The 16,177-nt window shown below is 37.6% G+C and overlaps 1 protein-coding gene and 1 pseudogene across 1 annotated transcript in view; both read left to right on the top strand.

Moving 5' to 3' along the window:
• Positions 1-15,593, top strand: part of SH3GLB1 (SH3 domain containing GRB2 like, endophilin B1) — a 46,640-nt gene extending 31,047 nt beyond the window's left edge. The window contains exons 6-9 of the mRNA XM_005888426.3: positions 2,156-2,245; positions 2,615-2,715; positions 12,278-12,506; positions 12,921-15,593. Of these exons, the coding sequence (XP_005888488.1) occupies positions 2,156-2,245; positions 2,615-2,715; positions 12,278-12,506; positions 12,921-13,028 (528 nt within the window). The 3' untranslated portion in view covers positions 13,029-15,593. The remainder of the gene's footprint in view (positions 1-2,155; positions 2,246-2,614; positions 2,716-12,277; positions 12,507-12,920) is intronic.
• Positions 3,719-12,269, top strand: LOC106701280 (large ribosomal subunit protein eL34-like; annotated as a pseudogene).
• Positions 15,594-16,177: the final 584 nt, after the last annotated feature.

Below are 16,177 nucleotides of genomic sequence, written 5' to 3'. Positions count from 1 at the left end.
GGTCTTCATAGAACCGTTCAACTTCAGCTTATTCAGTGTTACTGGTTGGGGCATAGACTTGGATTACTGTGATACTGAATGGTTTGCCTTGGAAACAAACAGAGATCATTCTGTCGTTTTTGAGATTGCATCCAAGTACTGCATTTTGGACTCTCTTGTTGACCATGATGGCCACTCCATTTCCTCTAAGGGATTTCTGCCCGCAGTAGTAGATATAATGGTCATCTGAGTTAAATTCACCCATTCCAGTCCATTTCTGTTCGCTGATTCCTAGAATGTCGACGTTCACTCTTGCCATCTCCTGTTTGACCACATCCAATTTGCCTTGATTCACGGACCTAACATTCCAGGTTCCTATGCAATATTGCTCTTTACAGCATCGGACCTTGCTTCTATCATCAGTCACATCCACAACTGGGTATTGTTTTTGCTTTGGCTCCATCCCTTCATTCTTTCTGGAGTTATTTCTCCACTGATCTCCAGTAGCATATTGGGCACCTACTGACTTGGGGAGTTCCTCTTTCAGTATCCTATCATGTTGCCTTTTCATACTGTTCATGGGGTTCTCAAGGCAAGAATACTGAAATGGTTTGCCATTCCCTTCTCAAGTGGACCACATTCTGTCAGACGTCTCCACCATGACCTGCCCATCTTGGGTGGTCGCACAGGGCATGGCTTAGTTTCATTGAGTTAGACAAGGCTGTGGTCCTAGTGTGATTAGATTGACTAGTTTCCTGTGATTATGGTTTCAGTGTGTCTGCCCTCTGATGCCCTCTTGGAACACCTACCGTCTTACTTGGGTTTCTCTTTCCTGGTGGCTCAGACGGTAAAGTGTCTGTCTACAATGCAGGAGACCCAGGTTCAATCCCTGGGTCGGGAAGATCCCCTGGAGAAGGAAATGGCAATCCACTCCAGTACTATTGCCTGGAAAATCCCATGGACAGAGGAGCCTGGTAGGCTACAGTCCATGGGGTCACAAAGAGTCGGACACAACTGAGCAACTGAGCAACTTCACTTTCACTTTCAAACCTATATTGGATAGTTAAAGCTGGTAATGGTGTGCTGTTGTACACATCTCTTTCTAGCTCTGAGGTCACTGACTTCATCTTGGTAGCTTGATATCAACTGTGGTGGAAGTATTTCTACCATTGAAACTCAGCACATTAGAGAATTTCCCCTCCCTCCCTGTCGCTTCCCATGCACCCCCCTCCCCCAGTAAAAAGCCAGTTACTAGCACACCATTGATTAAAGATCACTCATAAGTTGCAAAAAAATCCTAGCATATCTTATAGATAGTATTTCTGCTTAAAACATATTTTATGCAAAGTTTGGAAAGAAAACTGTAAAAGACATTTATGTGGGACAAAGAATCCTTTGAAGGAACTTTAGAACTATGTCCCTAGAATCAAGTATATGCTTGATAACAAAAGAAGTTAAAATCCTCGCTTCATTCTAAAGTTTTTTCATTTGAGAATGAAACCTATATTTCAAAGTAAAGTAACTATAGTAATAACTGAGAATTTTTTGAAATATTTTATACATGTAAACTCGGAGAAGGCAATGGCACCCCACTCCGGTACTCTTGCCTGGAAAATCCCATGGACGGAGGAGCCTGGTGGGCTGCAGTCCATGGGGTCATGACTGAGCGACTTCACTTTCACTTTTCAGTTTCATGCATTGGAGAAGGAAATGGCAACCCACTCCAGTGTTCTTGCCTGGAGAATCCCAGGGACGGCGGAGCCTGGTAGGCTGCTGTCTATGGCGTTGCACACGACTGACACGACTTAGCAGCAGCAGCAGCACACATGTAAACTGGTAATCGTAAGGTTTCATAAAACATTAAAATTTACCAAAGTTTATACTAGAAAATATATTGACTGTCCCATAGTTTTCCTAGGCTTTTATGTTTATGTCATTAACCTTTGACATTGATTCTTTTGAGTTAAGTACCAGTAAGGAAGGATTCAATTCTATCTAGATTAAGTAATATAGAAGAAATAAGGTCTAGAAACCAGGTACCAGTTTAGGTACAAAGTAGAATCAGGGAATTGCCAGACTTTGAGGTTTGTTTGGGGAATTTTTAACTGTCTAAATGAATGTGCATAGCATGGACTAAGTCCTCTAATGAGATTCTAAAACTGTGTTACAATTTAAGTCTGAACAGGAATTAAGAATAACTCAAAGTGAATTTGATCGTCAGGCAGAGATTACCAGACTTCTGCTGGAGGGAATCAGCAGTACACACGTGAGTGTTCATTCCTTGGAAATTCATTTGGAACAGAAGGCTTTGATAGTCTTAGGGAAATTCTTGAAGTAGAAACTGAACTTCCTTTTCAGTCACTTATCAAGATACTTAAATAGTAGCATTTTTCAAGATATATGAAGAAACATTTAAAATTTTTTTTACACCTCATCACCTAGTTTCTCACCATCAAATCCATTTGTTTTTTGTTTGTTTTATTTTTTTTTGGCTAAATAGTTTGTTATTATATATTGTAGTAAAATGCTAGATACTGATGATTCACCCTGAGTACAGTATTGTACTTTGTCTCCCCTTAGCATTTGCCACTTGTAGATTATAGAGCTAAGAAGTGACTGTAACTTTCCTTTACAGGCCCATCACCTTCGCTGTCTGAATGACTTTGTAGAAGCCCAGATGACTTACTACGCACAATGTTACCAGTACATGTTAGACCTTCAAAAACAACTGGGAAGGTGGTAATTTCCTTTTCATACATAAAACTGCTGATAAGAGGAAATTTGGATTTTTTTTTCATTTGAACTAATAATAGAGGTGAAAATAGTATTAAAGGCTTTTATTAGCTTACTTAAAATCAGATTTTATTTTTTTTTAAGGAAAGTGATTATCACACTTCTGAAATAAAAACATTTTGAACTCTTGGTACAGAAGAATGTTAACAGGGATGAGAAGAGGAATACCTTTTTATTGCTATGTAAAGAGAGCTTAAAAGCATTTGAAGTTCCCTTTTCTCTTGTATACCTTTAGAGGTAGTTGAGGAAAATAAAATTATTGACTTTTAGTTGCCCTTAGAGATAAACTAATTTATATTTCATTACTTGTTCACCATTTAAAAAGAAAAGTTTTTAGAGTGTTCTATAAGACTTCACACACATTGATATCATTGAGTGTGGTATTATTCTTTATAGCACATATGTAAAGCACATAGCCCAGTCATTTATTAAACATTTATGGAACACCTGTCATATCCAAGCACTGTTCTGTACTCTAGAATTATATCAGCAAACAAAACAAGCAAAATTGCTTATGTTTATGGAACTCACATTATAAGGTGTCATTATAAGGTGACACTGAAAATAAAATGGCATTCAGGACAGACATCTTCTCTGCTGTCACAACAAACGAAGTCTAGGTAGAAGTACAGGCTACAGGTGGACAAGCCATGTGAAAAGTAGAAAGACAGAGAAGTTCAGATTACTGTAAGGGACATCTAACTGTGACTCAAGTGAGTCTAGCAAAGATTCACAGATAAAAGTATTTTAATAGGAATAATCTAGATGAAGAAAAGGGCAGGGAAGAATGTTCTAGGCAAAGGGGGAATATGTATATGGAAGAGCCAGAGGAAAGTGTGTGGCAAGCTCAGGGAACTGACAGTAGTTCATTGTGGTTGGATCACAGTGTTCAAGTTAAAAATGGGACAGGAGCTCTTCCAGGGACAGTTATCAAGAGGCACTGAGAATGGTCTAGCATTTGACATACCATTGTAGGCTGTCCTACAATACCGCCTCTAACAAAACCAGGCTGTCCCAAATCCCTGGTAATAGAATTATCTTTATACTAAGAAGATTGGGAAAGCAGCAGAATTTACATGTGGAATATACCCAGGCCAACTTCGAGGAATTCACTGTGACCTAAAGTTCTTATCAGGTTTGTCTAAAATGAAGAAATCTATCAGCTGGGCTTATGGTGGTTCCCTGTATGCTATATGTGTCCATGACAGGATCAAGCACACTGTCCTTATTGAGCAGAAAATCATTATGAAAGTGTTGAAAGCACAGAGTCAGAAAGTTAAATTTTAAAATGAAGCTTTTTTGAGTAATAAAATCAAGAAGCCTTAAAAAAAAAATGGGGTGGTAGATGAGGCTGACAAAACATGGTCCACTGAAGAAGGAAATGGCAAACCACTTCAGTATTCTTGCCTTGAGAACCCCATGAACAGTGTGAAAAGGCAAAAAGATAGGACACTGAAAGATGAACTCCCCAGGTCATTGAAAGTGAAAGTGAAGTTGCTCAGTCGTGTCCGACTCTTTGTGACCCATGGACTGTAGCCTACCAGGTTCCTCCATCCGTGGGATTTTCCAGGCAAAAATACTGGAGTGGTTTGGAGAACAGTGGAAAAATTACTCCAAAAAGAATGAGGAGAAGGAGCCAAACCAAAAACACCACCCAGTTGTAGATGTGACTGGTGATGGAAGTAACATCTGGTGCTGTAAAGAACAGTATCACACAAGAACCTGGAATGTTAGGTCCATGAATCAAGGTAAATTAGACGTGGTCAGACAGGAGCTGGCAAGAGTGAACACTGACATTTTAGGAATCTGTGAACTAAAATGGACTGGAATGAGTGAATTTAACTGAGATGACCATTATATCCACTATTCTGGGTAAGAAATCCTTAGAAGAAATGGCGTAGCCCTCATAGTCAACAAGAGAGTCTGAAATGCAGTACTTGGATGCAATCTCAAAAACGACAGAATGATCTCTGTTCGTTTCAAAGGCAAACCACTCAGTATCACAGTAATCCAAGTCTGTGCCCCATCAGTAATGCTGAAGAAGCTGAAGTTGAATGGTTCTATGAAGATCTACAAGACCTTTTAGAACTAACACCCCCAAAAGATGTCCTTTTCATTATAAGGGACTGAAATAAATGCAAAAGTAGGAAGTCAAGAGATTCCAGGAGTAACAGACAAATTTGTCCTCGGGGTACAAAATGAAGCAGGGCAAAGGCTAACAAGAGTTTTGCCAAGAGAATGCACTGGTCATAGCAAATACTCTCTTCGAACAATGGACATCACCGGATGGTCAGTATCGAAATCAGATTGATTATATTATTTGCCGCAGAAGATGGAGAAGCTTTGTACAGTCGGTAAAAACAAGACTAGGAGCTGACTATGGCTCAGATCATGAGTTCCTTATTGCCAAATTCAGACTTAAATTGAAGAAAGTAGGAAAACCACTAGACCATTCAGGTATGACCTAAATCAAATCCCTTATGATTATACAGTGGAAGTGAGAATTAGATTCAAGGGACTAGCTCTGATAGAGTGCCTGAAGAACTATGGACAGAGGTTCGTGACATTGTACAGGAGACAGGGATAAGACCATCCCCAAGAAAAAGAAATGTAAATAAGCCATATGGCTGCCTGAAGAGGCCTTACAAATAGCTATGAAAAGAAAAGAGAAAAGCAAAGGAGAAAAGAAAAGATATACCCATTGGAATGCAGAGTTCCAGAGAAAAGCAAGGAGAGATCAGAAAGCCTTCCTCCATGATCAGTGCAAAGAAATAGAGGAAAACAATAGAATTGGAAAGACTAGAGGTCTCTTGAAGGAAATAAGCAGTACCAAGGGAACATTTCATGCAAAGATGGGCACAGTAAAGGACAGAAATGGTATGGACCTAACAGAAGCAGAAGATATTAAGAACAGGTGGCAAGAATACACAGAAGAACTATACAAAAAAGATCTTCATGACCCAGATAACCACAATGGTGTGATCACTCACCTAGAGCCAGGCATCCTGGAATGTGAGGTCAAGTGGGCCTTCGGAAGCATCACTACGAGCAAAGCTAGTGGAGGTGATGGAATTCCAGTTGAGCTATTTCAAATCCTAAAAGGTGATACTGGTGACTGCAACCATGAAATTAAAAGACACTTTCTCCTTGGAAGAAAAGCTATGACCAACCTAGACAGCATATTAAAAAGCAGAGACATTACTTTGTCAACAAAAGTCTGTCTAGTCAAAGCTGTGGTTTTTCCAGTAGTCATGTATGGATGTGAGAGTTGGACTAAAAAGGAAGCTGAGCACCTAAGAATTGATGCTTTTGAACTGTGGTATTGGAGAAGTCTCTTGAGAGTCCCTTGGACTGCAAGGAGATCCAACCAGTCAATGCTAAAGGAAATCAGTCCTATATAGTCATTAGAAGGACTGATGCTGAAGCTGAAACTCCAAAACTTTGGCCACCTGATGAGAAGAACTGACTCATTTGAAAAGACCCTGATGCTGGGAAAGATTGAGGGCAGGAGGAGAAGGGGACGACAGAGGATGAGATGGATGGCTAGCATCACCAACTCGATGGACATGAGCTTGAGTAAACTCCTGGAGTTGGTAATGGACAGGGAAGCTTGGCACGCTGCAGTCTGTGGCATCACAGAGTCGGACACAACTGAGTGACTGAACTGAGATGAGGCTAGAATAATGAAGCAGTGTCATTTTATGAATGCCCCTTAAGTAATGAGGAGTTTGAGATTTATATAATGAGGAACCATGAAAGCAGGGGAGTGATATGTAACATTTGAAAGAGGAACATCAAGAGAAGGAATAAGGAGAAAATATTAAAAACCTTCATCACTTTGGTTTTCCTTTCTGCATATTAATCCTTCAAAACTAGGCATAGAACAAAATTAGTCACTTCCACAAAACCAATTTTAAGCCCAAGGAGATTAGTACTTCCTGTTCATATTGTCCTGATGTTCTAGCAGTGCAGCATAGGGGTTGCTGTTAAAATCATTCATCCTTGCATTCTCCTTAAAGCCATTCAAATGCTTGGAACTCATCCATTCAGACAAAATCTAGTCATTGATGCTCTGAGATAGGTACTATTATTATCCACATACAGATAAGGAATCAGAAGAACTGGTTATAAGATTAGTAAATATATTTTATTTTTAATAGTGGGAAAGTTTACTTATTGAGCTACAGTGGCAGGAGGTCTAGAGTTTTTTTTTTTTTTTTTAATTTAGCAGTAAAAGTTCTTAGAAGGTAAAGATGGTCTTTCGGGGTTTTTCTGTTTGGTGTTTTATTGTTTTTCTTTTTACATTAATTCCCCAAAATTAACATCAGTAGAACTCAGTGGGTAAACAAAGGTTAATTATACTGGTAAGTTTGAAAGTAAAATACCATGGTAAAACATTTTAAAAATCCTGTCTAGATATACAAACACATCTGTGTGGAGAGAGCATATCTTTTTTTTTTTTCCTCCAAAAATGTATATATAGGCTGCATTCACTGAGGAATAGATGCTCGGAAATGTATCCTTAACTTCAGAGTGAAACTTGAATTAGAAATTAGTTCATCATTAGAACCCTTTTACCCATCAGAGAAACATCTGCTTGTAATTTTTAAAAGCACTATTCTAGACGTCAAGGATAGAGTATAAACAAAATAGATCATATTCCTGCCCTCATGGAACCTACATTCTGTTTAGGGGTAGAGGGGAGTAGAAAATCAATACATTTTATCAATTACATAGTATATTAGAAGGCGATAAATGCACTGGAGAAAAATATAGTAGGGAAGTAGAGATTTACATAGTCAGGGAAGACACATTTGAAAGATGTAAGGAAATAAAGCACACGGGCATCTTAGAGATGCTCCAGGAGAGGAGGTACAAAAAACTCAGAACCAGGAACATAGCTGTATGTTCAGGTAACAAAAGAGAGTTTAGCTGAAGATTAATCAAGGAAACAGGGAGCTAGGCTTTGGAAACCACTCTTTGTGGACTTTGACCTTTACTTGGAGATAAAGTCTGGAGGATTTTGGCACAGCACAGGATGAGTAGAGAGAGAAAAAAAGACCAGGGACTGAGCCCTGAGGTACTCCAACAAAGAGCCAAGGAACAAGCTAAGGAGAATGGTAAGGAATGAGCAGTGAGGTAAGATGTAAACCACGTGTGTGGCCTTGGATTAAGCTGTAAAAGGTGAGAGGAGTGTTTCACTGTAATCTCTAGATAGATCAAGTGAAAAGAGGGCTGTTAGTAGACCTTTGGATTTAGAACATTGAAGTCATTGCTGACCTGGACGAGTAGCTTTAATGGAACAGTGTGGGCAAAAGCTTGTTTGTCAATGGAAGGAGAGAAACTTGACATTAAGTTTAGATAAGTCTTTCAAGGAGTTCTGTAAAGAGGAATAGGGAAGTGAAGCACTAGCCAGAGGAGGAAGTAGAGTCTAGCCCATTTTTGTCTTGTTTTTTTAAGATAGGAGAAATAAAAGCACGATTATAATCTGATAAGAATGATACAGTAAATGGAGAAAATGCAATATTGAAAAGAAAGGGAAGAATCGGTAGTGTGATATCCTTGAGAGGCAATTTTATACACAGGTGGAAAAATTAACCTTAAAATAATCTTAGGGGCATAGATATAGCTCATCTGTAGTAGGAGGAAAGATGACCAAAAGCATGGAAGTTTCCTGATTGTTTTTTTCTCCTCTTAGATAAAAAGGAAGCAATTCATAAGCTGATTATAAAGGTTAAGGGAGAATTGCTGAAATTTTGCAGATGGATAAAGGGGCATGAAAAGTAATCAGGAGAATGTTAAGTGGATAGATTTTAGAGAAATGTAGTGTAGTTGCCAGGCAGCATTGTGGACCCACTTGTTCCTACTTAACTCACTGAGTGTGAGACTAGACTATGATTTTGTATTTTTTCATGTCTATGATTTTATGTTTTTTCATGTCTTAGATACATGGATACTGAATAGATAATTAGGGAGATCTTTACCAAATGAGCAGTATGAAGTAAAGGACATGGGATTTGAAGATATGTGCAAGGGGGGTGATTCTGATAATTTACCTTGGACACAAATGGCATGCTGGTAGGACAATAGATGGTAGGTCTATGGTAGGACTATAGATCCGAGATCAGTTCAGTTCAGTTCAGTCACTCAGTCGTGTCCGACTCTTTGCAACCCCATGGACTACAGCACACCAGGCCTTCCTGTCCATCTCCAACTCCAGGAGTTTACCAAACTCATGTCCATCAAGTCGGTGATGCCATCCAGTCATCTCATCCTCTGTCGTCCCCTTCTCCTCCCGCCTTCAATCTTTCCCAGCATCAAGGTCTTTCAGATGAGTCAGCTCTTCGTGTCAGGTGGCCAAGGTATTGGAGTTTCAGTTTCAACATCAGTCCTTCCAGTGAACGCTCAGGACTGATTTCCTTTAGGATGGACTGGTTGGATCTCCTTGCAGTCCAAGGGACTCTCAAGAGACTTCTCCAATACCACAGTTCAAAAGCATCAATTCTTCGGCGCTCAGCTTTCTTTATAGTCCAACTCTCACATCCATTCATGACTATTGGAAAAACCATAGCCTTGACTAGACGGACCTTTGTTGACAAAGTAATGTCTCTGCTTTTTAACATGCTGTCTAGGTTGGTCATAACTTTCCTTCCAAAGAGTAAGTGTCTTTTAATTTCATGGCTGCAGTCACCATCTGCAGTGATGTTGGAGCCCTCAAAAATAAAGTCAGCCACTGTTTCCACTGTTTCCCCTGTTTCCATCTATTTGCCATGAAGTGATGGGACTGGATGCCATGATCTTAGTTTTCTGAATGTTGAGCTCAAGCCAACTTTTTCTCTCTCCTTTTTTCACTTTCATCAAAAGGCTCTTTAGTTCTTTACTTTCTGCCATAAGGGTGGTGGTATTTGAATATCTGAGGTTATTGATATTTCTCCCAGCAATCTTGATTCCAGCTTGGAATCTGAGATAGGCTTGTTGAAATGAGAGTACTAGGGAAAAAGATGATGGTCAGAGAATGGAATGTTGGGAAATATGATTATTATAAGAGTTATAGTTTTTGGAATTGATAAAGTCTAGATGAGGCATTGGTAATGGATAGCTGAAGTAGGGTCAGGCACAGAATCAGTAGGAGAGAATAGTCCATGAATCTAATAAGCCAAAGTGTTTAAATAATTAGATTAACAATTATTTGAACAGTCTAAGGATTATTCAAATAATTCTTAGAATCACCAAGAATTAAGATATACTGGCAGTGAGCCAGAAACTAAAATTTAGAGATAAAAGGAAAAAAAAAATAAGACACCTGTAGATGATTGCAACAAGAGGTAGTTGATAGTTGAATAATGTGAAATTCAGAAGTTTGGTAGGAGTAATCTTGGTGAGGGAGAAGAGTATAGGAATGGAAATGAGCATGCAGCTCCTACAGCTTCCACCTCTAGGCTTAATGATACATGGAGTGTGGGAGATAAACACAAGCATCAGGAAGTGAAAGGAAGGTTTAGAGAAGAGGTTAAGGATAAAGAAAATTTTGCTGACTGATTTCCAGATGGCACAGGAGTCATAAAGAAGAAAACTGTATTTTATGAAGAGTTTAATTTCACCTACCTTTACCGATGAAGCATTTTATATTTTAACTAGTGATACCACTTTAATGGCAGAAAGTAAAGAGAAGCTAAAGAGCCTCTTGATTAAAGTGAAAGAGGAGTGTGAAAAAGCTGGCTTACAACTCAACTTTCAAAAAATGAAGATCATGGCACCTAGTCTTATCAGTTCATGGCAAATAGATGAGGAAAAAGTAGAAACTGTCAGATTTCATATTCTTGGGCTCCAAAATCAATGTGGATGGTGACTGCAGCCACAAAATTAAAAGATGCTTGCTCCTTGGAAGAAAAGCTATAACAAACCTAGATAGTGTATTAAAAAGCACAGACATCACTTTGCTGACAAAAGTCCTTATAGTCAAATCTGTGCTGTTTCTAATAGTAATGTATGGATGTGAGAGTTGGACCATAAAGAAGGCTGAGCACTGAGGAATTGATGCTTTTAAACTGTGGTGTTGGAAAAGGCTCTTTAGAGTCCCTTGGACAGCAAGGAGCTCAAACGAGACTACTCCTGAAGGAAATCAACCCTGAATATTCATTGGAAGGACTGATGCTGAAGCTGAAGCTCCAGTACTTTGGCCACCTGATGCAAAGAGCCAACTAGACTACTCCTGAAGGAAATCAACCCTGAATATTCATTGGAAGGACTGATACTGAAGCTGAAGCTCCAGTACTTTGGCCACCTGATGCAAAGAGCCAACTCATTTGAAAAGACCCTGATGCTGGGAAAGATTGAGGGCAAGAGGAGAAGGGGGCAACAGAAGATGAGGTTGTTGGATGGCATCACTGACTCACATGATGTGATCAAACTCACATCATGGACGTGAGTTTGAGCAAACTCAGGGAGATAGTGATGGAGAAGGAAATGGCAACCCACTCTAGTATTCTTGCCTGGAAAATCTCATGGAACAAGGAGTCTGGTAGGCTGCAGTCCATGGGGTCGCAAAGAGTCGGACACAACCGAACGATTTCACTTTCACTTTCAGGGAGATAGTGAAGGACAGGGACGCCTGGCATGCTGCAGTTCATGGGGCTCCCAAAGAGTCGGACACAACTTAGCAACTGAACAACAACAATGAATTTTAATAGGATCATTTTCAACCTTAGAAGTGGTTGGATTAGAATGACTATAGGCCAGCCATGTTACGTTTTTTTCTGTTTAGTATTGTGAAGCAACAGTAAGCTTAAAATAAACTGAAAATTCTAATTATCTTTAAAGTATTTGTAAGCACATTGATAAAAAGATTTCACTAATTTGTGATATCTGCCCTATTCTTCCGTTGAGTCTTCATTATGTTATTAGTCATACATATTATTTGAATGTCTATCCCTTCACCTGTCTACAATCCATAAAAGAATGGTATTGTTTCATCTTTATATCTCAGCTTGTTCTAGTGATGCTGGACAAGGAGATACTCAGTAAATATTCGAATGAACAGGAAAATGTGAAAATCTATTTTATGAAAAAGAGTTGTTAGTCAAATATTTCTCAAAGAATTAACTTGAAAACTTTAATCTGTGATAGTATCTGACATTTAGGTAAGTTTTTCATCTGTTTTTTTGTTTTTTTTTAATTTAAAAATTCATGAAGGAAAAGGTTAATAAAACATACAGTAGAAAATTGAAGTATTATGAATCATTTTTCTGGAGAAAAATAATTTAAAGTTTATACTTGTAAAGATGACTTTGAAACAGACTTTCAAGGATTTTATATTTAAAAATAATCTGCATTTTCTCTAATGTAATTGATCCAAGAGGGGTAAATAGCACACTTTATCAATAAAATGTTAACATCTTTTAAATCTTTAGCCTGTGGAGGTTGGTAGAAGGTAAATACTGCCACCAAGTGGTGATAACAGAAACTTTGGTCCTGTATACATAATTGGCAATTTTCTTTTCAACAGTTTTCCATCCAATTATCACTCTAACAACAACCAGACTGCTGTGGCACCTGTACCGTCTGCTTCATCGAATGTGATTTGTTCCTCTGCCTTGACTTCAACAAGTAGCCTAGTAATCACCTCTCCTTCCAACCTCACTGACCTGAAGGAGTGCGGTGGCAGCCGGAGGGCCAGGGTTCTGTATGATTATGATGCTGCAAACAGTACTGAATTATCACTTCTGGCAGATGAGGTGAGTAATGTGGATATAAAAAGAAAACTGTATCATAGATTGACTTAACCTTCCAGTATAACAAAATGCAAATACATTATTACTTATTTAGAAATCGTTTATTATGAATGTTTTCATAGATTGCAGATGATTGTATTAATATTTTATAAATTTTTAACTACTATTTTTTAACAAAATAGAACATCACAGAACTATTTAAAGCTTTTAACTGCTAAATAGATTTCTAAAACTGCCTCTGATAAAACCCTTTATCTTTCACATTGATAATTTTTATGATGTGATAATGGTGTTTGTTTATGGTAATATTTAAATTTTTATAGTGAATAATTTACAATTTAAACAAATTAAATCTGATTAGTTTTTGTGTATTTATTTATTAATGTAGTTAATAACTGGAAATGTTTTATTTTGTAGGTAATCACTGTTTTCAGTGTCGTTGGAATGGATTCAGACTGGCTGATGGGTGAAAGGGGAAACCAGAAGGGCAGGGTGCCAATTACCTACTTAGAACTGCTCAATTAAATAGGTGGACTATGGAAAGATACCATATTTATATATAATTAACTCTTAATAAAGCAGGTTTAAGTATCTTTCATGTTAATGTCTTAAGAAACTGAAAAGAAAATACCAACCATCAGAAACTGGCCTTTCTGCCAATAAAATTGCATGGTAAATATTTTATTACAAAAGTTACGTTAGAGCTTTCATGCCAAGAATGTTTTGTTACAAAATTCTCTTTCTACTGAGGTTTCACTAATACGTACCTTCTACTTTTGAACCCCAAATTAAAGCAGAAGAACTGTTTTCTACTGGATTTTTCATTAATGGCAAGCTTTTTCTTTTATGTAAAATAAATTTATTGTGAATTGATATCAGTGACTCATTTATTAGGTATAATTAATAGCCAAAGAATAAAGTTAAAATTTGTTTTTAACTTGGTTTAAAAAGAGCTCTAGGATATAAACCTCTTTTGTGAAAAATAGAATGTTTCTGAATGTTTTCATAAACAAAAACTTAGTTATACCATGTTTACCTTATTTTCCAGCAGTTATTGAGTGATGACAATATTCTGTTTCAGTGAGTTATTTTGAGGGCTTTTTATTAAACACTACTGAATGATTTATTCTAAGACTAACTAGTCCTCAAGAAGTATTACCGTATTTCTCTAGTACATTTGCAGTTAAGGTTCTAAATCATCCAGGACAAACTCAATTTACTGAACAATGTTTCTAAGGTTGTTCAGTTGGCACCATTTAATCCATAATCAGAATTGGATGTGTTAAGATATTGTAATACAGTAAAGAGAATTTGTCCTTATTCAACAACAGATCCTTATAAAAATATGGATTTGCACAGCTGTGTTTGTTATAGAGTAAATTGTATGCAAACAATATACTTTTGGTTACTTTAAGCCTACAAATAAATTTTAAAAATTTACTAATGAACTTAGGTTATCCTAATCAGGCTCTCTAGTTCACACACTAATGAAACAATTAGTAATATACTTGGAATCAGAAAATTGCTGTGTGGGCTATTTCTATGAATCAGCAGATTGTTTCCATGTCAGGACTTCTGCTCTTATTTTCATTCATTCATCAAACATTTGTTGGGTGCTAGGCACTATGCTGATTAGCTTGGAATACGACCCTGACCAAGATGCACCAAATTCTTCCCCTTACAGATCTTAAAGACTGGTAGAGAATACAGAAAAATAAGTAAGCAATGGTCATATAACAGCATCGGTGTCATGATAGAAGGAAAATGCAATACTGTGTTTTGGAGCTTTGGGAGTCACCTAATTCAAATTTGGGTAGTAGGAGATGTTTTGGAGAGGAAGTGTTCCAGGCAGAGGAAAAAGTTACGCCAGGCCTGGAGCTGAGAGAATGTAGCACATTCTGTCAGCTCAGAGTGGTTCAGTCTGACTTACATGTTAAGTATAAAGGTGTAGTAAATTTCTTTAGGAAATGTTAATGTGCCAAATGATATGTTTTGGTACTTTGAAAAATGAATATTCAGCACAAAAGATGTTTTAAAATGGTGTTTAAGAGTTCTTAATGAGACCTTGGTGAACATGTTGATAATTCAGTTTACAGTCCAAATTTTAACAGTAGCTGTTACATTTCTATTCTGTGAGACAAATTTCTCTGCAGTTTTATAGTTCACTCTGTGAATTTCCATACTGTTAATCCCAAGATTAATTAACACGCTGGTTAGTTAGATTAACTAACTAACACGCTGGTTAGTTAGACATAAAACCAATTGAGTGAAGCTTTTTCCCCCAGAAAGGAAGCTCTACAGCCAGCCCAGGGCACCATCTATTATGTAAATCCAGATTTAGGCTTTAGAAGATCAAGTCAAAAAGATCAGGTCAGCTTTAATAGCAACTGTAAATTAGGCTTATGGGAAATAGAGTAGTAAACGGGAAAAAATATGAGTAGTGAAGTGAAATTGTCCTGGGTTCAAATCCAGTCTTCTTCACATACTATGGTCTTTGAGCTTCAGCTCAGATGTCATGTAAACTGCCATTTCCTTGGTAGTAAAATGGGGATAATAATTATGCCACCTTAAGGTTATTGTGAGGGTTTTATAGCAAAAAAAAAAAAAAGTTTTAAAAATAGTAATAAAATATCTATAAAATCTATACCTGTAGATTTTATAACTATCTTGTATGTTAGATAATTTGGGGGGAAAAGCTTGGCACACTGTAGAAATGTGCTGTAAAAATTTTTCCCCTTGTTAGGTTCTGTAGCTTCCTGACTGTTGGCCTTGTTTACAACTGTGAATCAGAGATTCATCTTCTATGTCCATGCTCTGCTCTGTTCCTTATTGATTGTATTTTGCACCCTGTTTAAAGCTGATCAATATCTAGGTTTAACCTCGCCACTGTCAGTGTACATTTTTATCAGAACCTTCTGCTTTCCATCAAATGAATGTTGCTTATCCTAACCCAATAATGTACAGTAGCCCTCAGTACTGTTAGAGTTCAAAGGTTTTTTTGTGCCTTTGTCCACCACAAATCCAGCACAATATGTAAATTTGTTTTATGTTTATTTTTTATGTTAATGAAGTTTTGTTTGGTTCTTTGGAGTCTTTTGGATTTGTTTTATTTTGGTTTGGGCTTATTTTATAAGGTCATAGGTTTAATTTTTACTCAGGTAAAGGTCTATAGGTTCTTAGGCATGGAAGAAAACCTTGGGAAGCCTATTAATTCATGGTGCAATTTAGAATTACTTAAATAATGTCTGTGGCCCTGAGCTTAATCTAAAGATACAGTAATATGAAGGATGCATATATGAATGAAATAGTAAACTTGGAAATAATTGTAGGCTCTTTTTACAAACAGAAGTAACTGATTATCTCTTTTATTTGTCCTGAAGGTAATTAACTTAAAAGGTCATTGCATTAAATTGTTTTTGTGGTGCTGATCAGAACAATTCATATTGTAGGAGACTAGGTCCCAGAAATGGGAATGTGCCTCACTCTGAATAATGTAAGAAATAAGAAGCCTGAGGCCAGAGTCACTAGTGGGTTAGAGTTCATCCTCATAGTCTGCTGTTCTCCACCAGAACAAAGGAACAGGATGTAAATGGAGGAGCTGGTCTTGGGAGGACATGCAGAAGATGAAGGAGCACAGGACAAAAAGCAACAGCTTTGTTTACCCAGGAAGGTCC

The sequence above is a fragment of the Bos mutus genome, chromosome 3 (assembly GCF_027580195.1).
Source record: "Bos mutus isolate GX-2022 chromosome 3, NWIPB_WYAK_1.1, whole genome shotgun sequence".
Taxonomy (NCBI): Eukaryota; Metazoa; Chordata; class Mammalia; order Artiodactyla; family Bovidae; genus Bos; species Bos mutus.
This window is presented reverse-complemented; position numbering and strand designations above follow the sequence as displayed.